This window comes from Crotalus tigris, unplaced genomic scaffold (genome assembly GCF_016545835.1).
Source record: "Crotalus tigris isolate CLP2741 ecotype Arizona unplaced genomic scaffold, ASM1654583v1 scf7180000017625.6296891, whole genome shotgun sequence".
Taxonomy (NCBI): domain Eukaryota; kingdom Metazoa; phylum Chordata; class Lepidosauria; order Squamata; family Viperidae; genus Crotalus; species Crotalus tigris.
Window position 1 is genome coordinate 3,292,038 of NW_024096520.1, and position 26,507 is coordinate 3,318,544.

The 26,507-nt window shown below is 39.1% G+C and overlaps 1 protein-coding gene across 2 annotated transcripts in view; it reads left to right on the forward strand.

The window, feature by feature from the left end:
- The window catches only part of GNAI2 (G protein subunit alpha i2), a 127,988-nt gene that overhangs the window by 51,532 nt on the left and 49,949 nt on the right, over positions 1–26,507 (forward strand). Inside the window, exons 1-3 of one of the 2 annotated variants that reach the window (XM_039333708.1) lie at positions 11,367–11,389; positions 22,222–22,264; positions 24,748–24,889. In XM_039333708.1, the coding sequence (XP_039189642.1) occupies positions 11,368–11,389; positions 22,222–22,264; positions 24,748–24,889 (207 nt within the window). In that variant the 5' untranslated portion in view covers position 11,367. Of the gene's footprint in view, positions 1–11,366; positions 11,390–22,221; positions 22,265–24,747; positions 24,890–26,507 lie in introns of those variants that run through there. The other variant, XM_039333702.1, reaches the window with a different exon arrangement.

Below are 26,507 nucleotides of genomic sequence, written 5' to 3' on the forward strand. Positions count from 1 at the left end.
ACTGGATGTGCTGCCTGAATTGATTGACCTTCATTGCTTCTTCCTTGACAATTATTTGACATTTCTACCAGCAAAATCAGCTTTTCAAATTACTTACATTTTTTTCTTCATTTGCACAGTTGGAATGATCACTACATGCACTAGCACTGGCATTTAATATTATAGCAAATAATTTCATTCACTCCACCAGCTGTTTATTAGCTATGTTGGCCAAGAAAAGTACACTGGTTTTGAATTTAAGGTTTGCTAATTAGATTAAAGTCATCATTAGAATGGGATTCTAGTTAGCTATATTTCCAAGTTGGTTGTGGGAATATTTTACTGGGCAATTGCTACCTAACTGATAATGCTTTAGAGCAGTGGTTCTCAACCTTCCTAATGCAGCGACCCTTTAATACAGTTCCTCATGTTGTGGTGACCCCCAACCCCCCATCCAGTTGGCCGGAGGGGGGGGGATCAAAAACTTGACCCCAAAAAAGAGGAAAAAATGGGAAAGTATAGGTAGTCCTCGACTTACAAGAATTCGCTTAGTGACTGTTAGAAGTCACCAACTCTGACAGGTGATGCTTCGAGCCCGCCGCGAGCTTTCTCTCCCCCTTTGCTTCTCCCCCCCGCTTTCGTGAGGATTGTGGCGCCCTTGGGAAGCCGATTGTGCTTTGAAGCTTAGGAGAGGAGGAGGAGTCCCTTCCTCCTTCCCTCCCTCTCTCCCTGTCAAGCCCCGGCGGGCTCGACATGAACGGGCGGAGGAGGAGTTGAGGATGGGCGGGATGGCAAAGGAGACCAGTAGCCATCGCCAGACCTCCCGGCTGACAACCGCAAGTTCAGGGATCGCCAGCTGACAGGCGCAGGAGTTGGGTGCTGCGTGGCCTCCCCTTCGCTGACCTGCATGCACAAGAAGAAGTCAATCCGGTTGCTGCACAATGAGTCTCTGAGGAGGGTGGGGCCTTGCTCTGCGCCTGTGCTCTTCATGCGCCCCCTGCAGGGCACATTTGGTAGAGTTTGTGCAGGCTGCCGCCAAGCAGCATATTTTCCAGAAACAAGTGAGGTAGAGCAGAGGGGGGGGGAGGGAGAGAAGGCGGTTGACAAGCCCTGCCTAAGACCATCAGAAATATGTGTTTTCCGATGGTCTTAGGCGACCCCTGTGAAAAGCTCGTGCGACCCCCAAAAGGGTCGCGACCCACAGGTTGAGAACCGCTGCTCTAGAGGATGTTTCTTTCTTATATCTGCCAGGCAGGCTCTTGATCAAGCCAACGAACACTTAGTATTATTATCTGTTACATCTTCACCAAATCTAACCATTATATAACTAAGGAAGTCTTGACAGTGATGATGGACCTTTCAAATCTGCTTGTTAACATTAAATGCTGATAAAGCACATATTGTTTAGGATTTAATACCGGATGAAACCACTGACTTGCCCAATAGAAGAGCGGGGACTACTCTCTGCCCACCTAGTTCTGTCTTAGGGGCACTCCATATGGCAACAGGGCAGAATTTGTAGGCAAGGAAATAATATAGTTGAAGTATATAGAAACTCTTATCACATTGACCTGAAGGGCCTTGTGAAGGTTCTTTATTTTCCAAGGACTGGAATGCCACAGTGCAGCAGAGAACCATACAAAATACTTTAGTGTAGCACACAGCTTTCTTGTTGCCGAGTTAACACCACCTTCCTAAGCCTTGCAAATTGATGTAGTTATATAAATAAGTCTTTAAATGGCTAGTCTTTAGAACAAATACAAATTTTACAGTTTGTAAAGCAAGCAACCTTTGCCTCTCTCCAAAGGTTCTTGCACTAGTTGGGGTTAAGTACTGCTGCATAATGATTGCTCTGGTTGCTACCAAGACAGATTCTCAGCCAAGCTCTAGGCAGGAATCACACCATGATGGACTGCTTACTGTAGCTTATGGTCCTGGCAGTTGACCAACAGCTCTCTTGCTTGCTTGCTTGTAATAGTCATACATTCCATATGTTGCTTCCCATGTTCTCTTCTGTTTGTTGTCTTCTTTCTCTTCTATATACCTGCAATTTTTTAGACTAAAAGCCAGGATAGCTGAGGCTGCCTGTGGAGGTCAGCACCTTTCTAAAACACAGAAGGCAGACATCTACAACACCAGGTTGAATACTTGTGAATAAATTGTGAGACCGGAGAATGAGTGAATGAGCCCATTTCCTCTCAAGTTTCTTGGGCTATAAACGTTTATTACCCTTTGAGAGGAGGGATGAGCTAAGCCTATCCTTGGAGAAGTGGGGATAGGAAGCATTTTTGCCTGGCTGCAGCTGTTTTTCCCAATTACAGAGTAATTGGGAAAACAAAGTAACAAAGTAACCACAATTTTCTTCCATCACAGTGCAGTTGACAGTTGAAACTGCCAACTTACCAGTTTTTGCTGAGGTGTTGGATGGCCAGGATAGTATAGGAATACCATTACTCCTGAAAACCATGATTTAGCTGTGGTAGTTTCTAATGTGGCACTGCATAATCCCAGACTTCTTGTTTTAGGAACTCAGTTCCATACCAAAGTTGCACAATCAGGAGTGGCTGAAGATTGCATACCTGTGGTGCTACGTATGGACTTGTCTCAACTGATATCTGGTACATGTAGCAGGAAACTTTACATTTGGTATTCTATTTGCCTGGTGCTCGTGATCTTAAGAGTGCAAGAACTTTCTGCGACTTCATTGTCACAAGCAAATCACCAGTCAAATTTTGGCTGGCAACTTCTGATACTTCTGTTGGGATGGTAGATTGATTAAAATGATCCAACCTAGTGCCTTATGGAACTGGATAATCCTGAATTTATTGAGAAATTGTCCCATCTTATCCATGTAAAATTTGGAGATCATTGAAATAGTTTATACCAGGGTAGGCGACCTTGGCTTTTTTATGACTCATGGACTTCAACTCCCAGAATTCCTGAGCCAGTATGGCTCAGCTTGGAAACCTCTCCCTTTTCCCTCAGCATGGCTGGCTCAGGAATTCTGGGAGTTGAAGTCCACGAGTCATAAAAGAGCCAAGGTTGCCTACCCCTGGTTTGTATTATTACACCTGAGGTCCCATTCCAACTAATAGAGTTCAGTACTCATTACTTAGTTTACCAGAGGATGGGCAGTGGATTAAATACTTTTATGAGAATCGTTTGGAATATAAAAGGGGGGGGGGCTTTTCGGTCCTTTCTGACATGGATACAATGAAGGAATATCATTCTTTTCTGCCATTGTATCATCCTAGAATATGCCACTGATGCTGTTTACACTTTCTCCATCAAGATATTGGGATGAGAGAGAGCCCTGAAAGAAGTCACTGAGACATTTTTCATCATTCTTTGCCAAATAACTTTGATCTGATTCAGTGTTATCTTTGATATTGGGATACACCATTGGGGAGCACCATTTGAAAATTGCCTGTCAAATTCCTGTGGATTTTTTTTTAGTTTTCTGAGCATGCAAATAAATGAGCTGCTACTTGTTTACTTGACTTTGACATGCTTGGGGTAAAATCAGCTGGTCCTGGTCTGGCCCTGGGAACATTTCCTTCTTGAGTACATATTTCTAACTACTTTTAGAAAACAATTATGAAATAGAAGTCCACCGCATGACCCAAAACCCAGTCTCATAGCCAGTTGTAATTGTTCCATTGTTAGGCAGGGCAATTAAAAAGAGGATCAGATCCAGTTATATGTGTATGAAAAACTGATTTTCTGAACTTTTATAAGTTGGGTTTTCATCCAGGTTTGATTACTTTGATAAACTATCTATCTAAAAACTAGATGAAAGAAAAATGGCTCTACAAGGACTCCTGTCCTTCACAGCAGCTTTGGACATTTGTGTTTTGAGGGCACTATTTTGCAGTGGTTCCACTTTTTCCAGGTTTTTTTCATGCATAGAAAGTTCAACTGAAGACTATTCTTTAACATAGCATTCTTTAGGATTCTGTCTTGTCTCTTGCTTTTTAACATGTGTGAAAAACTGCTGAGGAATCATTAATACAAGTTTTATTTGTATCTTAAAACTTTAAAGAATGAATTGGTATTCTTCATTGTTGTGTCACCTTGATTATGAACAGGACAATTTAATTTTAAGATAAAATTAAAACAAGAGCAGGTATTAGTAAAGAAAAAGTTGGAATCTGGACTGAGATGAAACTTGCTTTGGTTGAGAGTCTACTCTCAGAAGGAGTAAGTTTGCAATTTGGGAGCACTGTCAATGGACTTGAAAATGGCAGCTGTAGTGACTATAGTATTTGCAGGATTTCAATGACCATTCCTGAACCAACTGAACTTAGTAACAGTTATCCATGCCTTGCTTACAATCTATCTTGGCTACTGCAGTGAGCTCTATGGGGCTATCCTTGCAAAATATTTGGAAATTGCAGCTGGTACACAGTAGTGATAAGGCTGCTGATCAATAGAAGTATAGGGTTTGTACTGAAAGTTTCTATCTGGATTCCAGTTGCCCATCAGTGATATTCATGGTGTTGTCAGTAAACAAATCTCTGATCAGGATTGTGTGCTCTGCTACCTAGAATAATAGAAGAGATCTTTCTGAAGATTTTCTTTCAGATAGAAACTTGTCTAGCCAGTGTGTCGCAAAGGGAATTTTCTTACGTTGCTCTGAAATTGTGGAATACAAAATGTCAAGTCACATGCATTTGATTTTCATGTTGCTAGTAAAATACATATTTTTGTTTGTTTAATATTTTATTTTTATCTGAATTTTTGTTGTAATCAAATATTTTAAGAAGCAGGTTGTAAATCCAGTAATAAATATATTTAAGCTCCTTTTCTCGCCCCTATCAGCCCAGGTCAGACCGAGAGAGAAACGGCAACAGGGACAGGTTCAGACAACAGTTCCAATCAAAGCGACCCTTTCAAGGAGTGGGGGGGCGCCCCTACCATAGATGCAAGTGACGGTGGGGGGGGGCTCCCCCATTGGTGGCAGGCTAGCTCTCTTCGCTCACAAATGGCAAGCCACCACCATGGACCTTTGGGTCCTAAATACTGTCAGATTCGGCCTATCACTGGAATTCATCTCAACACCCCCGAACCGCTTCATCCCTTGCCCATCTCCAAGGGATCTGACCAAAAGGAATCTCATCAAGGAGGCCATCCAGCACCTGCTGGACATTCAGGCCATAGAACCGGTAGAAAGAGGTCAGTGGGGACAGGGATTCTATTCCATCTTATTCATCGTCCCAAAGAGTTCGGGGGGTGGTGGAGAGCAATACTAGACCTAAAAAGCCTAAACAGGCACCTGGCATACAGAAAGTTCAAAATGCAAACCCTCCAATTGATATTAGCAAGCATCAGAAAGGGAGACCTGACGTCCATAGACCTGGCGGAGGCTTATCTTCAAATTCCCATACTTCTGGAACAACGGAGGTTCCTCAGGTTCTACCACACGGGACAGCATTTTCAATACGGGGCCCTGCCTTTTGGACTTTCTTCAGCACCCAGGGTGTTCACAAAGGTATTGGCAACACTCGCTGTGCATCTGAGAACAATTCCTGTGCGCATCCAATTTATCTGGATGACATTGTCATCCAATCCTCGTCAGCACAGTCAGATCTGGCACTGACTCTAACAACCCTTCAAGAACACAGCTTCTCAGTAAATTTTCAAAAAAGTCAGACCGTTCCTTCGACCCACCTCCTTCATCTGGGAGTGGTCATAGACACACAAAAATGCAAGGTCCATCTCTCACGAGATCGTCAACATAGCATTCGAGCCCTGGTCAGACTGATTTGAAGGAAACGAACCACGACACTGTCCACACTCTCGCAATTGCTAGGAAAGATGTTTTCATGCCTCGCACGGCTACACTCCAGAGATCTGCAGTGGTTCCTACTCCCGTTCCAGAGAAGGGGAATAGGCTCCTCCAATCAAAGAGTAAGGGTTCCGCCAAAGGTCATAAGGTCGCTCCAGTGATGGTCCTCCCCAATGGTAAGGAAGGGACACATATTCAAAGAAGCTGACCGAGTCAGTCTGACCATGGATGCCAGCTTATTCGGTTGGGGAGCACACCTACAATCACAACTGGCACAGTTCCTAAGGGTGACGATAAACCACTCAGAGTGGAGCCTGCACCTTGCTCTCTTCAGGGAAGCTGTCAGACCCAGCGTGATACTTACCTTCCAAAGTCCAGAATGTTCCAGTTAACCCCGTGTTCCAGCCGAGTCCGGTAGCTTCGTGAGTTACATCGCCAACAGCGGTGCCCGAACGGGTCACATGAACATCCTATGTTGCCAGCACATAACCGGACGGAGGCTACATAGAAATGGAATATGGAGAAGCCGACTGCTGTTAAAACTGTTATGGCTTATGTTGCTGGAACCGTGACTCTGTGAATGATGGGAACTGGGACGCTGGGTCTGACAACACTTGGATACCGGGAGGGGGTATTATAGGAAGAGGTTGAGTGGGACATTAGGGATGAGAATGGCGTGAACGGAACGCATGGACTCAATGCAAGGTTTGAACATAAGTACTAGCTGGATCGGGGCGTGGACTCAATGCAAGGTTTGAACATAAGTACTAGCTGGATCGGGGCGTGGACTCAATGTAAGGTTTGAACATAAGTACTAGCTGGATCGGGGCGTAGGTAGGGTGGAGGACTATCACAAGGCAGGTATGGGGAGGGGGACAGGTGGATTCCAGATGACCAATTAACCGTCAATTGGGGTGTGTACTCTGGGTGTGGTGGAGGAATGTATTTAGGGCAATGAATGGAGCTTCGTTCCAGTGCTAACTTAGTTTCAACATAGTGAATAAAGCTTGTTGAATACTGCAACGTTCCTGTTTCCTGGCTTTTGCGAAGCGCGGTTAGGACGTTCTGTTAGAAGCATCAGAGAGATTTGGCCATCCAGTGCTGGACCTGTTTGCCAGCCCCAAGAATGCTCAGCTCCTGAGGTTCTTCTCCCGTTTTCCGTCACCAGGAGCAGAGAGAGCAGATGCACTTTGAGGTCATTGGCTGAAAGGACTGCTGTATGCATTCCCACCTTTTCTCTGATAACAAGCAACCATCAGAAAAATATTGCAGGAACAAGCAGAGGTGATACTCATTGCACCACACTGGCCAAGACGGCCGTGGTTTGCCGATCTCATAAGTCTCTCTACATCCCCACCATGGAGGATTCCACATGACCAAATCTCCCTCAACCAGGCCCTACTACATCCAGAGCCACAGTGGCTCCAATTAGCCGCCTGGCACTTGAGCGGAGTCTCCTAGAAAGAGATAAGTTTTCACAAAGAGTCATTAGGACACTCCAGGTCTCTAGAAGGCCTACAACTAACAAGATCTATGATTCCACTTGGAAAAATTATTGCAGCTGGTGCACTAGACAACAGCTAGACCCTTTTAGTATTTTGATCCCGGATATCTTAGACTACTTAGCAGAGGGTCTGGATAGGGGGTTAGCGCCCAACACAATTCGTAGACAGGTGGCCACCCTATCCACCATCCTCATCTATGGTAACTCTGAGCCACTAGCCAGACACCCAGTGGTGCGATCCTTCATTAAGGGCGCAACAAACAACAGTCCACGCATGGTCCACAGATATCCCTCCTGGGATCTACCTAAGGTCCTACAGGCCATCACCCTAACTCCATTTGAGCTGTCCGGACCTGCAATTTACAATACCTGACCCTTAAGGTCACCTTTCTAGTCGCTGTTACCTCAGCAAGGTGCATTTCAGAGTTAGCAGCCTTGTCAGTTAGGCAGGATCTTTGTACATTCCACATGGACAGGGTGGTACTATGTTTGGACCCCTCCTTGGTTCCAAAGGTCAATTCCCTATTTCACAGAGCACAGGAGGTGGTGCTACCAAACTTTTGCCCAGAGCCTTTCCATGAATTGGAACACAAGTGGCACACCTTAGACGTTCGCAGGGCTTTAAAACAATACATCAAGCGAACGGCACCCTCCCACAAATTGGAAGCCCTGTTCGTCTCCTTCCACTCTCACACAAGAGGTCGAAGGGTCACTGCATCCACAATCGGAAGATGGATTAGAAGGTGCATAGCAGAGGCATACAGGGGGCAGTCTTTAGCGGTTCCCAGACAAATCACTGCACACTCCACGCGCAGCGCTGCCACCTCAGCAACGTGAGTGACTCAGACACTGATTGAAGAAATATGTAGGGCGGCGACATGGGCGTCACCTTCCCCCTTTATAAGACACTACAAGTTAGATAGGTTCACATCTGCAGAGGCCTCCTTTGGCAGGAGGGTGCTCCAATGCATAGTATCAGAGATTGGGACACAGGCCCAGACTGTTCCCCACCCACAGGGACAGTGAAGCTTTGGTTTTTCCCATTGGTGGATTCTCCACTCATCATGCTGGAGAAGGGGCGTTGGTCTTACCTGAATGCCTTTTCTCAGCATGACGATGGAGAATCCACTCCCACCCTTGAGACCAGCCAGGTCCTGTGAGGGGAGACGATTGGGCCAACACAAGGAAACGTAGCCAAAAGCTTTCGCCTCAGTCAAGACTGGGAAGGGGAGGTCTCAAGAGGAGAGGCGGAGCAAAATTGGCTTACTTAGTCTACGGGCAGAAGACAAGGAAAATCCATTGGTGGATTCTCCATCGTCATGCTGAGAAAAGGCGTTCAAGTAAGACCAACGCCCCCTCTCCAACATGTATAATACAAAGGCCATATGATGTACGTGTAACTATTGTATCTGGAGGGTCAGTAGGTCCAAAGATGTGCAGTGCAGCAGTGATGAAGGAGGATGTTAAAATAATTTGATCTGGATGTGGAATATGCTAGGCAGGCCATTGGCTACTTACGTTTTTCCTCAAACTTTATACAGGCAGTCTTTGAATTACGACCAGTCATAAGTTATGACAGATACCTCCAAAAGGTACTTATGACCTGGTTTCAAAGTTACAGTCACTGTAGTGCCTCCGCCATTATTCACCCTTATGACTGATTGCAGGGATGCTGCAGCGTTTCCCCCCCCCCCACTTATTACCCCCACTCATCCCTCTGGCTCCTCTCAAGCCTCAGCCTGCATCTATCTGGCCACCGAAGTGCTTCCCAAGGCCTCCCTCTGCCTCTCTGGGTTCCGCAAGCCTTGGTGGGCTCCCAGGCCAACTATTCAGTCACGGCAGGGTAAGGCCTATTTCACTTAATGGCTGTTATAACATACACCATAATAGGCAGCCTCCATTACAGTTGTAAGTTGAGGATTAGGGTACTAACAAAAAAAGAGTATCCATCATACTCTTTCAATTCAAGGAATGATTGTAATATGGTTGAAATATTCCAGTAATGATAGGTGTTTATTTGGGTTGGGTTTGCAGTTAGATATAACATTTGTTTAACTAATGCTGCAGTTGTTGAAGATCAGATAAATAAAATACTATCTTTGTACTAATGGAATAGGCTTTATTGTGTATTGAACTGCTAGGATGACAATTTCTTTTTAGATAGTCATGGTCTGTAACCAATTATTGATGGGATGAACAGTTCTTGCTAAAGCAAAAAAATACTACTTTAGACGAAGATTAGACAACCTACGACCCATTTCATTATTTCAAAGATATTTCCTTACCAGATTCCTCAATGTCTTCAAAATCAACAGAGCTACTAATATTGCTGGAAAAGTTCTTAAAAATTCAGGGAGATATTCAGAGATATGTCTACCTTGAAAACAGCCCATGTTGAACTGTACAACAGTCAAACATGAGTAGTTGGCCACAGAAAATGGTTTATGGCATTTTTATTATATCATAAGCTGTTTTATGATAAATTTTATTTAATAAAATATTTTATAAAATTTGCAAAATTTCAATTCCATGAGAGTTATGGATTCCATATTTTATACACATTCTGTAAATTAGCACTTTGAGACAGCTTGGTTCAAAAACTGTTGCCTTATGATGCACCATTTCACCTAGTTAATAATTAAAGACATGAGAGTTTTAATTGTATATAGATTGGCCTGTATACTCCATTTTCCAAATACTGTCCTATATCTGCTTTTATTTCTAATTCTGTCCCATGGAGTTTCATGCTTTTTTCTCTTGTTTCCTGTTAATGCAATAATGCCAGCTGCAAATGACTGGAAGTCATGAAACTGTCAGCTTATTGTCTGTTTAAATCAGTGATGTAAACTGCAATTGATTTTTCTACACTGCATGTTTTTCTGCATAAAAATACTAAAAGAAATAGTTCTCTCTGATTAAAAATTCTGTGGTTCAATTCATTGTAGTATTTTTTTAAATAAGAATATTCTTAAAACATTACATTCTAATACTATAGTAAATACTATTTAACAAGTATATTTCTGATTTGGACATACATTTTTATTTATAACATGCATAAATCAAGAGACATGGAATGCCAATGTCTTTATGGATCTTTATTTTTTAGTGTTGGGTATCTCACAGCTTCCAAATCCTTGCCAATACAGGATAAGAATGAATCAAAGAGATGTAAGGGACCAGTTAGTTTCTCATATTCAGGGCAAAAATCCAAATCACTGATCCTTGACAGATAACTGTCTAGTTTTTGCATGAACAAGCCCAGTGTACTTCACTTTTTCTGTGGATAATTAGTTCTACCATCACACTGCTCTTATTATTTTTTTCTAACATTAAGTTAGATTAAATTCATTGGTTTTTATCCAGCTCTTAGGAATACAGAGAACAATTTGGACCTTACATTAACTTTCTTTAGGCATTTGAAGAAAACTATCGAATCTTCCTCTGTTTTATCTTTTCAAGGTTAAGAGTTTTTCAGTACCTTCAGCCTTTCTTGCATAGAGATACTTCCCCTCACTCCCCCACAAAAGGCATGAGGGGATTCAGAACATGAACACAAACATAGCAGAGTTCATCAAACTAGTTCAAAACAATACTGTATTGTTTGCATTTACATGGCTTTAGCAAATTAATAAACACTGGTGCACAAAATACTGTAGTATACCTTAACCCTTTTCATTAAAGATTAAATGTCTTTGAGTTGAGTTTGAGATCCATATAGTTTTGGAGACAACAATGCAGAAGTGGTTTATCATTGCTTTCTGAGATGTTATTTGAACTTCCCAGTCTAGGCTTCAGCCCTGAAATTTCCTGGCATTCTCGCATTCAAGTATTAACCCAGTCTTACTCTGTGTAGCTTTTTTTAAAGACAGCTGACATCTGGTAGGTTGTGTAAAATGATGAACAGTACCACCCATGTGGACTTTCCTTGTGGAAAGTAATTTTTAAAAGCAGAAGTTACTAGGCAAGTTTGCAGTTGCAAGTAGTGTTCTGTCTGACCGTATACTTAATTGTTGCTTCCTTTTCAGCATTCCATTTCCACATCTTCTCATCCAGTCTAAACCAGTTGCCAGAAGTGACTATTCTGTGATGGTGTGCCATGAACTGGAATATTAAAAAAGGCGAGCCAATCACACACTTCATGATAATAACCCAATCACAGTATGTTTGGAATAGTTGGAACACTCAGAGTTCTGTTTTGCATGTTTTGATTTGAGTTTTGAACATTCCTTCTTTTAATTTTTTATTTCACCCTTTTAATACTTCCAAACTGGACCATAAGAGATAATGGATAGATTATTTTTAGTGACAAAGGAGATGGTTAGATACATTTTACTGAAGGCTTGATCTTGCCTGTGCAAGAAGAAGCCATTTGAAGTTATGTAATCAAGGCCCGAATTGAAAAATCATCAAATGATTCAAAGTATAGATATACAAACAGTAGACCATTTACTCAGCTCAGGAAAGAAGATTGCACAAACTTTTAAACAACATCATAATACAGTTGCCAGAATGATTGACTGGAACATCTCTGAAAATGTCATGTAGCAGTAATGCAAAATGGTGAAAATAATAGTTGAAAAACTTGCCAAAATGAGCAGATTAAAATACTGTGGAATTTGCAAATACAGTCTGATCAAGTCTTATATCAGTGATGGCGAACCTTTTAGAGACCGAGTGCCCAAACTGCAATCCAAACACTCTTATTTATCACCGGGTGCCAGATGGGCATGGCCCACTGGGTGGGCATGGCTGTGGTGGTCCTGGCAGATTGGGTGGGTATAGCCAAGTTGGGTGTGCTCACCTCGATGGTGCTCGTGGGAGGGACGCCTGTGGGAGCTGGGCAGGGTTGGGGGAGATCCAGGTGGTCTCTGGCAGGTAGGGCAGTGGGCAGGAGGCTTGTCCTGTTGGGTGAGGCGAGGCAAGGCGAGGCAAGGCAAGGCAGGGCGGGGCTGCCAATGTCACAGGGCAAGGTGAGGCCAGGGCGGCTGCTGCCTGACACCATCAGCCCCTGCACACACAGGCCAGTGAGCACATGGGTACTGGGATGCATCTGGCCATGGGCGGCTGGTTGAAGAGGGACGGTTGCCATCTCCAGGGCATGGTGCACATGCCCAGAGAGAGGGCTCTGAGTGCTGCCTCTGGCACGTGTGCCATAGGTTCGCCACCACTGTCTATATCATCAGATTTAACTGTGGTTGAAAAGAAGAAGGTGTGGCTATATCGGGATAGTAGACTTGAAGACAAAGAAGATCACAAAGTATCAAGATCTGAACATTGAAGTTGAAAGATTATGGCATAAATCAGCATTGGAAGTCCCAGTAGTTATTAGCACACTGGGTGCCATACCAAAAAATCTTGAATGGCACTTAGAAAATCTGCACATTGAGAAAAAAATTTTGTCAGTTGCAAAAGGCCAGGCTGCTCGGATCTGCACATACAGTATATTTTCCTCATACGTTACAACATCCCAAGTTCTTTGGAAAGCTCTGAAGGCCAACATCAGCTAAAGAAGTGGCAGCTCTGATTTCACTTTGTTCTATATAGCAACAATAACGATGATGATGATGATGATCGTGATGATAATAATAATAATAATCTTGTATGCTGCTCTACTCTCAGTGACTAGATAGCTCTTAGTAAACAAATAAATTAGAATAAAATCAATAAAACACAAAAAGATAAAGATAAAAGATGGCAAGTGTGATGAATCAGTTATATTTTGAGGATGAGTAGTAACTTTCAAGAAAAAATATAGCTTATAAAATTAGAACTTATTTTTAATATAGTGAAATATATTCAGATACTTAATGTGCTTTATAGTGAAAACTATAGGGCCAGAAATTAACATTCCATATTCTATAGCCATCTATGCATTTTCCCCGTTTTGTCAAATTGCAGTTAAGAGCTTTATTAAATGCAATATAAGGAAGACATTCTCAATAAAAAGAAAAATGTGATGACTTGTAGTTGTAAAAAATCAAATTTTTCAGTAATGACTTGAATTTTTCAAAATAGCCTGTAAATGCAGAGCTTTTTTTCCTCATAGAATGCCTAGAACGGAGTTCTGGCACCTTTTTGGGATGGAACCTTGTAGGGTAGGCAAGGCGGGTTGTATGATGTGTGTGAGTTCCGGTACTTTTTTTTTTTTTTTTTACAAAAAAAGCAGTGTAAATGTGATATAGCATAAAACTGATTTAATAAATTATGGAATTGGAGGGAGCCATTGATTCAGTGAATGAAGAATTTTGGGCTGTATGCCAAGAGTATATTTTCCAACAGGATCACTCAAGAAGTGAAGGTAAGCCAGCTAAAAGAAACAACACCTATACTAGCTAGCAGCAATATAGGATGATGTCAGAGACAGATGATCTATCTAATAACAAAGGCGAGGCATTCATGCATACTGAGCAAGGGAAGGCAATGGTAAATCACTCACATATTTTTACAAACAAAACCACATAGAAACTACAAAATGATTGATGATATAGTATATAGTATTTATGAAATGGTTAGATTAAGGTCTTTGAAAAATATATTTGGTCATATTGCTGTATAGGAAAATAAAATCCTGCAAAGATAGAATTAAAGATAGAATTTGTAGGATCATGGGACATAAGAAGCCTGAACATGGGAAAGCTCAACACAGGAAAAGATGAAATTAAACAACTACAATTGACAGGTTGGGCATCAGTGAATTGAGATGAACTCTGATTGGACCTTTTCAATCAGAAGATCCCATTGTTTATTATGAAAAGAAAGCATCAAAAGGAAGAAATGACATTGCTTTTATAGTTAGGAAGGACAGAGCAGAAAGAGTATTTGGCTATAATGCAGAGCCCAGAAGCTTTGGATTAATAAATTAATTAATATTTTTGGTTATTGAGATTGTTAGAAAACTGTCTAAAGAATAGTCCGTGAGTCTCTTCAACATGGAAGCATATTACGATTTTTTTCTGAATGATTATTAAACCAAAAACAAAAACAGCTCAATTTCTTTTTACCAAACTTCATAAAAAGGCTTCTGTCATAGGTAGAGATGGATGGCAAATGTAACATTTTTTAAAAGCCTAAAGGTATCATTAAAGTTTTTAGTGTCATAAAATCAGAATACTTTTTGTATTTCAGCCTTTTTCAAATGTAAAATATTAATTTGAAGGGAGTCATAATAGTCCTTGAGGAAGGCACAGGTGGAATATGTATATTTTCTTATCACAGTTCATCAGGTAATATTATCTTAGAAAATAATTCTGTATTACCAGATGGGTCACACAGCAATGATGAACATGAGCCGAATATGGAAAAGCAAGGACATCAGCTTGGCAACCAAATATAGGTTAGTCTTCTCTACTGTGTTCTCCATAGCTATCTATGGTTGTGAAAGCAAGACAGGAAGAAAATTCACTGGCTTGAGCTGTGATGCTGGAGAAGACTTCTGTGTATTCCTTGGGCAGCAAAGGTGACCAGCAAGCAAGTACTGGAATGCATAACACCAGACATGTCACTAGAAGGAAAAATCACAAAACTGCTTCTCACTTATTTTGGCCATGTCATGCAGGGGAATTCATTGGAGAAAGCAATTATACTGGGAAGAGTTACTGGTAAAAGGAAACCAGGCTGTCAAATGGAAAAAAAAAACAAAACATCAAAGCTGACACCAGCCAGAGCAAAGAAAAACTCAAGCAATGCAAGATGGGAAGATGTGGAGAAGCCTGGCCCTTAGAATCACCAAGAGTCAGACACGACTTGGATGGATAACATCACTATCAGATGATACCTATGGATAACTAGGAAGAGATCCTTCCAGCTGACATTAGGAAGAACAGCCTCATCTTATATAACATAGTTACTCTATATGACAGATACAAATTCAGTATTAGATAGTAACACCTGATAATTAGTAAAATATTTTATTTGTGAATCTCTTGTAGAAACTACAGATCTGGCATATAGCACTGATTTTGTCTTAATTTTTAAAATTAAGAGAGAGACAAGGGTGCTATTGAGATAGCCTGCACGAATTCATATTTTAAAAATGAACTGTTAACTTCATTATGGTTCTTAGTCATGCCTTCCCATGCACACATAACAAGAGCGTTATTTTATACTTATCAGAAAAACTCTAATGTTGGGGAAATAGTGTTCACTTGAGGACTGCTTTCAAATCTGCTTCCAATGCATTTTTTGTGTGATCCCTCATTTTGTTTCAGTGAATCCAAAGCTAATCTGAACCATAAACTGCCCACTTTTGTTTTCTCTCTGTTTTCTAGCTAGGCTGCAGCTGCTTAAGTTGCCTGAATGCTTTTCCTTGGGTTTAAGAACTTCCAACTTTAAGCCTGTTTTCAAGGCTCAGTGACTTCCAGAAACAATGAACATAGTATAATTGTGCACTGGTCCTTGTTACTTCATGTGCTAATGAGGGCTGGAACGAATTGTCTTTAATCAACTATATTGTGTTTTCTTTGGGCTTTAATTAGCAAGTATGAGTGACTAAAAAGAAGCAGCTTGACTTGAATTTGGAATTAAATCAATTCCCAATGAAATTGAGAATATTTAAATTCTGCCAACTGGTCATTTTGGTTTACATGTAGGTAAATTTTCATCAGTTTTGCCCTGCTGCATGGGTCAAAATAGGGGCTATTAATTCTAGTGGAAAAATTGTGGCCAAATTTGTTGCAAGTCCCTTTGTATAATATTTCTTACACATTCAGAAGTAATTAATAGCAATTAGATTAGCTGGGTAATTTTCCTAAATGAGAGGCCGGAACTGAGTGATATTTTGTGAAACTTCAAACAGCTGATCATTTGTAGATAACAGCTTGCAGATCTGAACTTGTTAATGAATGTGTTAAGACAGTAGTTAAGTTTTTTCTTCTGATTAGTACCATGTAGCCTTGCTATGAATCCCCTTTTCTCTCCCAAGGAAGCTGTAATTTCACCAGACATACATATATATTTCCTGTGCTAGAAAAATAGATTTCCTTTGAAAATCTTAAAGTAGCATAGACCTAATATATCAATCCAACTACCATCTATTCAACAGTCTATCTCAAGACTGGTAAACAGCCAGATTTGAGAGAAAGGAAGAGTTTAAACTGGATTTTTTGTGGATGAAGCTTCTGGTTCTTCGTAATTCCTGAATCAAAAGATAACAAAAAAACAATTTTATTCAAAACTTTTGGAATTCTACACTATTTTGGGATCATTTTTTTTCTTCATGAACCTTGAAGCAATGTAGGAAATTCCTCTCCCTAGTTGATTCTCAACAATTCAATAAGGAAAGTGAGGATAGAAAGCCATTCAAGTGCTTTGTTCATGGTGGTATTTGAAAATTGGTCCTCCAAAATTTCTTACTTTTTTTTTTATTGAAAATTTTTAAAATTTTTACAAATAAAGAAGAAGAAAAAAAAACAAAAAGCAACCCTACCCAACCCACCCCAACCCTCCCTCTCCATCCCCCCAACCTTCCCAGAGCTGAATATAGGCTTAGTTAGAATTTCTAAGAATCTTAAAAAAAAGATTAAAAAAGTATAAATCATAAGTATATATAAATTCATTACATAAACAACTTATAAAATAATTAACAATAATATATATGTAGAGAAAAAGAAAAAAAAGAATAAGTATTAAAAAAAGTACTTAAAGAGAAAAAGAATAAAAAAGAAAAGAAAGAAGAAAAGAGATATTAAAAGAATAAGAATAAGATAAAAATAAGAAATATAAAGAAAAAAAGAAAAAAATACAATATAAAATATTAAGATTTATATATAAGTTATTGAAAAACTAAGTAATATTTTTTTATATCCAATTTATGTTGTATAAAATCTATCCATTTTTCCCATACCGCAAAGAACTTCTCTTGCGATTGATCCTTTAAGAAAGCCGAAATCTTTGCCATTTCCGCCAAATAAGAAATTTTAAAAAACCACTCTTGCAAGGTAGGCAAAGATTCCTTCTTCCAGTATTGCCCTACTAACAACCTTGCAGCTGTAATTAAATTTAACATCAATATAACCTCCTTAGCATCACAATCAGTGACAATACCTAACAAAAACAACTGTGGGGTAAATTTTACCCTCCTTCTAAAAATTCTTTGAATATTCCACCATATCTTAATCCAAAAGGCTTTTATATTTTTACACGACCACCAAATATGATAATAAGTAGCATCCAAACAACCACATCTCCAACATTTAGGCTGTAGGTCAGGATACATACGAGACATTTTTTGTGGATTAAGGTGCCATCTATAAAACATTTTGTAAAAATTCTCCCTTAAGTTCTGGGGTCCTCCAAAATTTCTTGTTAATTTGTTTTAAAAATGTTTATTTAACCAATTCTCAGCAATGTTCCAAGCTGTCATGTCAATGTGCGCAATCTACGCTTGGTGATTTTCTAATACTTCACTTAATTCAGAAAAAATAATTCCAGGAGACTAGCAGAAACCAGAGAAAGTGACAAAGGAGTCCTTTTCTTGGGACTTATCTATGGTTTTTTTAAAAAAAAAATATTAGGGGCTTTAGAGTGGGCATTTATTCATTTTCTTTTCAATGATTGCGAACCTCATTGATGAAAATGACTTAACACCATCAATTAGTTAAAAATATTGATATAGGTAATCCTCGACTTACAACTGGAATTGGGTCCCAAATCATGGTTGTTGAGTATAGCAGTTATTAAGTGAGAAACCATGTGACTTTCATTCAGTGACTGCAATCCCAGTTGCAGTTATTAAGCAGGTTAAGCAAAGTGCCAGGGAGAGGGCATAGGCCTCCCACTGTACTCGAGAGGCCCAGGTCCTCTCCCTACTACACTTGGGATAACAATGGCACTTGTTAGTGTTCTGGAAAGTTCAGAAGCCTTTTCAGGATGCTAGCAAACGCTTCAATTCTGCCCTCCAGAGGGAAGGGAAAGTGCTAGTGAGCGAATGTTACTTCAGAAGCTGGCATTTACTCACTAGCACTTTCCCCTGCCCTCCAGAGGGGTGGAGTTGCTGCTGTTCGCTAGCTCAGAAAACCTATTTCTAGTATTCTGAAAAGCCGTCTGCACTAAAAAAAAAAAAAAAGCTAAAAAAGAGCTAGTGAATGGAGGTGATTCTGCCCCTCTGGAGGAGAGGGGAATGACCAGCAAGCAAATACCAGCTTTTCTGCTTTTCGAAAACTAACATTTATTTGTTCATTAGTGCTTTCTCCTCTTCTCAGAGGGGAAAAATTGCTAGCACAGGTTTTTTTTTTTGAAAGGCTGAGAAAGGCTTCCAACCTTCTGCTGGCTCCCCAATTGACTTTCTGGGGAAGTTGGCAGAGAAATTACAATTGGCAATCATATGGATCTAGGGCACTTGGGGAGAGATTTGAGTGAAATGATACGTGTGAACCTGGATCTCATTTACTAGCTATCTGTAGGCTTTATTTCAACTTATTACATAGAATAGAGATTGACAAAATACTAGGAATGTTACAATAAGAGATGATATGAAAGAGAATCCCATGCATACCTTTGTCCTAATCATGTAAGAAAGCAAAATGAAAGAAAATTTGCAAAAGCCAAACACTGATCAAAATATTCTAGTTTTACAATTTAATTTTTGTTTTTTGTTTTCTATACACCACTCCTTAAAGTAGTTTTACACAGTTGTAGTCATTTTTGTAAAAACTGCCATATCCTCATTTGACCCTTGATTTTTTAAAAAATATATTTTATTGGTTTTTTAATTTTAACAAAAAGTACTTAAGACACACCGTGGTGTTTGGGTAAACAAACATTTCAAGGTAAAAAAACATACATAAACAGCTCAACTTAATACATTCACTATCATCTCTCTATTTCTCACAAATAACATAACAGATTTAATATATTCCATTTCTAGCTTAAATTTCTGTTACTACTACACCTGTTTTAAAGCTTTATCAATTTAAAATTACCATAATCAATATTGTTTTACATCAACAAATTATCACTTCAAGTATCTCTACCAAGTATATTGAAGTTCTTAATCTCTCTCAGCCCTCTTCTTATCACCAATCTCATTCATTTCTTCTTCCAGTGATAACTAACTTAGTTAAAAAAATGTTAAACCTTAATTCCTTTCAATTCATTACACAAGCTTCAGATTCCATCCAATTAGTTATCATACCTTATCAGATCATATTATTATAGACAAAAATCACCTAATCAATTTAAGCACGTCAAAATTACATTCTCATGACTGAACATTTTTTTCAATTCCAGAACATACATACATACATATACATATACATATACACATATATATATTGCTGCTCAAAGCACGAAGCTGAAAACACCAGCCTGAAGATGACGAATGGGACTTCGTCGAAACGTCGCCAAGACACTTCCAATTTTACGCGGGAGAAAACCCGAACAACCAAAGACCTACATACAAATACCCGCGAAAACCTCAGAAAACACACACACACACACACACACACTCACACACACATATATATATATGATTATATATTTTTTATCCTTAATATAATCCATAGAGCTAAGGTTCTTTTAAAATCCAAACAAATTTCCATATAACAAAGAAAGGATCTAACTAATTTAAACACATATGTATATAGTTATAACTGACTTAATTAAGAGAAGAGAAAAAAAAAGAAAATAATAATAATATTAAACCTTAATTCCTTTCAATTCATTACACAAACTTCAAATTCCATCCAATTAATTATCATACCTTATCAGATCATATTATACATAAAAATCACCTAATCAATTTAAGTACTTACTAATTTAAACACGCATGTATATAATTGGATTTTTCTTACTTCTAGCTCTAGATCATTATCCTTAAAACAATCCATAAAATCAGCATTGCCTTTTACTCCATTAAACATTTTTAAATTTCTTTTTCAGTCTAATTCTGGGTTTCTTTCTATGCCACACAGGCTTCCACAAAAGCGCTTCCCTTTCAATCAATAAATCCATTCTTGTTGCTTGTAGTAATCTTTGAGAAAATATAAGTTCCTTTCTCTGCAGTAAACGTCTTTTTCCCCTTTCAACCAATAGATCCGTTCTTGTTGCTTGTAGTAATCTTTGAGAAAATATAAATCCCTTCCTCTGCAGTAAATCTCTTTTTCTCCTTGTGATGTAGCTGCTCTGTATTTTGAGGTCTTAGTCTTTGCTTCTTCTGGTTCTCTAAGTTGCTGAAGAAAGGATTGTCAGATGAAATAAATTCCACTTCTATCTCTGTAGATTCCTCTTCTGGTACATTTTGATTTATGCCATAGTCAGTTGTAACCTGGACATCAGTTTGAACAAGTGTAGTAGAGTCTCTGGATGTTAATTCTAAACTACAGTTTTTGAATGTAGCACAAATTTCTGCAGTGGCCTCATAAATCTTTTCCAATATAAGTGCACAGTTCAGTTGTATCAGAGGTTTCTCCATTTTAATACTAATGCTTAAAAGAAAATCTCTTTTTCTTTTTTGTAGAGGCTTTGTTTAATGCAGAAACATCCACCCCCACAGCTTCACAGGTGCACAGCTTATCTTTAGTGTTTTGTAATTCAGTAGAAAAATAAGCAAAGTTGCAGTATTAAATTTTTGCCACTAGATACCCTCAGTGAATTAAGAAAGTCTTTTCCAAAAATCAATTCCTTTTTTCTATCCTTTAAAGTAATATATATATATATATATATATATATATATATATATATATATATATATATATATATATATATATATATATATATATATATATATAATAGAGTTCTTAAAAAGAAAGAAGAGAGAAAACCTTTTTCTTTTTTAGTGTGCAAATAAAAGTAAAATATAGTCTTTCAGTGTTTATAAAATGCCTTTCTTCCCAAAAAAAGCAGAAGCCGCCTTTCCAAGCAAGGGAAATAATTCCAAAAGCTCTTACAAGTATACAAACAAAAAAAAAGCAGAAAAGAGAGAAAAACAAGAAGAAGTTCTCACCCGGATTCACCACGGGAGCACTCAAAGCTTAGATGTTGTCTGACTTATGATCTGAAGCGGCAGGGCGATCGGCCATTTTACTGGCCGATCTTCTTCTCTGTCGGCCCTCGGAGATTCGTCCGGACAGCTGGAGGAGCCGCCGCTCCTCCGCAGCCGGACAGCAGTCTCCTTGACAGAAGTCGCACCCTCCAGGGCGACTTTGGACCTGTATAAGGGTCCACCGATGGAGGGAAACCTAGTCGATGAGGAGAGAAGTCTCCCTGTGAGACTAGTGATGCCGCCAACCGGAACCGGAACTGACCCTTGATTTTTTTTGTAGTTACATAGAAATGAGGTTCTCTGCTTTTTTCTCCCCATAATACAATTTTTTGCATATGTAATCTACTTAGCATTTTTTTTCTGGGAATCGAGATGTGATCAGAAATCTATCAGAAGTTGAATAATGCTGGTTAACATTCTCGTGTCAGAAGGGATTTCATTCCTGTACTACAGACTTCTCACATTTCTCCTTTATGTAAAGTTGACTTGGTAAGAATTATTAATGGATATGAGAAGACCCAGAACTATTAATTCTCTTTAGACAGTTGAACAGACCTGTGAGCAAATATTGGCTTCGGGAAAAATAATCACTGGAAATAAATGAAAGTAATGGGATCAATGTTTGGAATCCATTATCAACATATTTTTAAAAATCAGGTTCAATTTTTTTTTTAAAAATAATTTCTGTGGGAATGCTTGACTTTTAGACTTACTCAGATAACTTGTATTTGCAAATATACTTATATCTTGAAAATATTCCAAGGTGTTCCAATTAAGTTTTCTTTTGGTAGTGATATTAAATAATCCAAACCTCAGATTTCTAAAATTCCGCAATGGAAACATGATGGTTATTGCAATGAAGAGACTTGCACTGATAAATCTTACTCTTGTTCATATTTTTAACATCTTAATTTATATAGCACAAATACTAGTATCAAAGCCCATTTCTGATGTTCTTTTTTTTATTTATAGGTGCAGGAGAATCTGGGAAGAGCACAATTGTAAAACAGATGAAGTAAGCATTGTTTTTTTTATTAAAAAGTGTTGTATTCTTCTGTGCTGTGTTACAGATATTTTCCTAAGATTTTTTTTTATTCTTAAACTGTATTTGATGAAACCATAATTAAAAATTCATCTGTATAAGAGCTAATCATAATTTTGCACATAGTGAATAGGAATAAACCACAGGAGAGCTTCTGTAAGATTTGTTTAGTTAAGGAAGTTGTTTCATGATCATTTTACTTATAGTGCTAAAGGCATTAGGAGAGCTCTTCTAACATATAAATTGGATTACCCTAAACATTGTCTCCCTGTGTAGATGATATTCATGGGAAAATAACTATATTTTACTTCCCTTTTCATAAGGTAATCTTAAGAAAGTCTTTTCCCTATGTTTGATCAGGGACAGTCTTCATTTTCCTTCAGTTGTGCTTTAGAGATCTCCTATGCTGTTTCATTACTGGAATTCCACTGAAAACCAGATGGTCCTCTCAGAACCCTACATACAGATTTTCCACGTTGGCATGATCTTATTCAAGGCCATTGTCACTGTTTTATTTCAAATGGTGACTAAAGCCTCAATTGAACCCTATACCAGAGCTCCAGGAACAACTCTATTTTCCCTCTGAAGCCAGTAGTGTTCATCGGGCATCCGCTTTGGGGATACTTCTGCCTTGCTGCTTTGGAGGGGAGGTCTCCAAAAAGGCATACTTCCTATGAGATGGACCATACTCTCCCCATGGAAGCTATAGAGTAAGCAAATGCCCTTTGAGAAGGTGGTCGCAAAAGTAACCAACCGTGTCTCCCCGAAAATAAGACCGAGTCTTATTTTTTATTTTTTTGCCTCCAAAAGAGGCACCAGGTCTTATTTTCAGGGGATGTCTTTTATACTTACCTCCAGCCCTGACAGCCCCACCCAGCCAGTCTACTTCTTCTAAGGCCGAAGGAGCAGCTTCATTCTGCAGCTGTGTTCCGGCCTGCATTTTCCAGTCAGGCCTTTCCAGAAGGCCTCTGCAGCCGAATACCAAGCTATGGATTCAATCCATAGCTCAGTTATCAGTTGCAGAGATCTTGCAGAACTGAGTTATGGATTGAATCCATAGCTTGGTTCTCGGCTGCGGTGGCCTTCCGGAAAGGTCTGACTGCGAAATGCAGGCCTGACTGCAGAAGATGCCACAGAAGCAATGGGCCAGTGAGGAGAGGTCTGGCTGCAAGGTAACTGGGTGTAGGGTGCTTGGGGCAGCTCCAAGCACCCTAGCTTGATTTTTAGATGTGTGCCTCGCTCCCAAACTATTGCTTCTTTTTGGGGAAACATGGTAGTATTCTGTCAGGTAGGGCTTTAAAGCACATTGTATTGCATCCAGAAACCTAGTGGGAGCCAGTGCTGCTGGATAAGTTGTAGTGTTACATGAGTGTAACATGTTGTACCCATAACTACCACATTATTTCATTCTGGACAACCTGAAACTTCCAAATGGTCTTTCAAGGGCAGCCCCCCATATATAGGTAGTCCTCAACTTGCATCCATTCATTTAATGACCATTGGAAGTTATGGTGGCCTTGGAAAATGTGACTTATAAGCTGTACTGAGACTTACAACTGTCGCAACACCCCCATGATCATGTGAGTGAAATTCAGGTGCTTGGCAACCAGCTCACATTTACAACTGGTTGCATCATCCCACAGTCCTGTGATTTGCAATTTGTGATCTTTTTTGCCAATTTCCTGCAAAAAAATTCATTGGAGAAGTTGGATTCACTTAACGACTATGCTTAACATCCATCATAAAATTTGTTATAAAATGGGGTTTGGTTGACTTACATTTGCAACAATTTGTGACAAAAATTCTACTATAGCATAGTTCTATACTGTAGTTCTAAGTTGAGGGGTACTTATAGAAGTTCTTGCAATAGTCCAATCAGGAGATGACCAAGGCCTGCCAGTCTAGGAATAGGCACACCTGGCATATAACACACAGTTGTGCAAAGACCAGCAGCCCCAGCTGCCCCTTACTCTTTGAGTAAGAACTGTGTATACAAGTGAACCCACAGATTCTGCACTAAGTCTGAATCACAGTCACACTGTTCAGAACCAAAGATGACAACATTCCAGTTCCTGGATCTGCATGGCTCAGAATCCATAACTGCTTAGTTTTGGCAGTGTTGAGCTTAAATTATTACATTGTTCTTCCCCATCCCAACTCTCATAACCTCCAGATACTGGGACAGAACTTCAGCAGCTTCACTTGGACGGCTGACAGAAATGTTCCAACTGGATATCATCAGCATATTGTTGACACTTCCTTGTCCCTGGTTTCATGCATATTCTTATCACTAATTGTGGGTCAGCTCAGGAATAAGGCAAACTCATTTCATACTGGTGACATTACATTATAGAAAAGAGTCTTTCATAAAGTATTTTGTGCAAAATAATGTTAAATCCTTTATAGATACATGGTATATTGATTTTTAAAATCTTTCCTCTTCTATTCTTTTCCAGGATTATCCATGAAGATGGATACTCAGAAGAGGAATGCCGACAGTACAAAGCAGTGGTTTACAGCAACACCATCCAATCCATTATGGCTATAATCAAAGCCATGGGTAACCTGCAGATTGACTTTGGTGATCCTTCTAGAGCAGTTAGTTTTCATTTTTACTTCCTTATTGTTTATTAACTTCCTCTGTGGGCATCACAATGCTCGTCTAAAATCTTGAGGTATATATTCATCCAGTTCTGAAAAATGGTGCTTGTTTTCGGTAAAAATTGTTTGCTGAATATGAAAGGCTTGTAAATAGCTGTAGCTTAGCTAGTACAACATAAAACGAGAGGAGGAAACTAGTGATACTTGGTACCTTTCAAATGTACATTTTTACATAAATCACCTTTTCAGTTTAAAAACAATGGACTCCAGGCTTTTTCTACAAAATCAACTTGGTATACTTTTTAAGGCCTGATGATGTATGTAAATATGATTAAGCGTGTTTGGGGAAGAGGCAAGGAATTATTTAGCAGTTTTATAGCAAGGACGTGTCAAGAATCCTAGCCATTCAGTGTCAAAGTGGCAACAACCTCTCCCCCATCTACCCTTCCTTCTTTGGATGCTTCTATATAACCTCATTTTTTTAAGCCTACAGGAAGTAGCTCAATGAACTGCACTTTCTCAATTGGGGTTGCACTAAGTAAATACCATGTTGTGCAAAGTTAATTGTGTTGTTTGCTTAGTGATTGTGAAGTGGCTTTGGCATAACTGTATCAAACAGTGTTTTTCACGCAACAATTCCATTGAAACGGATACTGACAATGTGAAAATCAACCAACATTTTTGGACATCTAGTGCAGTATTTGCTCAAGTTTTGTGCAGGGAAGTGGCACTTAGAAGGTAGATTAATAACAGTCATTAGTCATGCAGAAAGCTGCTGTTTTTATTTTTTATTTCCCAACACAGTGCTCAAAATGAAACTATATAGAGGAAGTAAATTTTCCATTCTGCTCTCTGTGTAAAAAGCTACAATCTAATGATTGGTTTTAAAAGAAACAGTTGTTTCATATTGCTACAAAAATCAAAATCATAGTTGAATCAGTAGATTCAGGAGTTATTTGAGGTGATATCTGTGCCTCTAATTTTACCAATTACCAATTCAAACTACTGTGAAATGGTGATTTGAATACAGTTTTGGAAGTTGGGTAGAAAGGAAGATATTGTCCATCAAAAGGATAAAATAATTTTATTTAGATTCAACCTTTAGGCTTGTCTTAGCCTTCTAAAATACTTTGTTGGGAAGAGGAGGAGAAAAACCTGACAGGTCTGCCCTTGTATTAGAGTGGCCTTTGCAATCAGATTATCATGCAATTCAGTCTTGATGTCTTCAGAAGTGGAAGCTGGAGAGAAACTGACATAGTTTAATTATTTTTTCATTTTAGATTTTTTCAACTTCTGTCTTCAAATAATGTAAAATGTTTAGTGGCTGACTTCTAGCTGGAGGATTTAAGGAGTATTTACTTTTATAGAATCTTATTTTTCTTCTTTCCCTTTATTTTTGACATTCACCTTTAATCCATCCTCAAAGGATTTTTATAATTATTCCATTCTGCTACCCATTGGCAATCCTAGTGAAACAAGGTAATTGATTTTTCCATCCCCAGAAGTTCATTTGTTTTGTATCATCATCTAGGAATATTCATTTGGTGGTTCTCACCTTATGGAATATTCTTTTCCCCAAAATTATATTAGCACCATTTCTCTTAGTGTTCTGGAA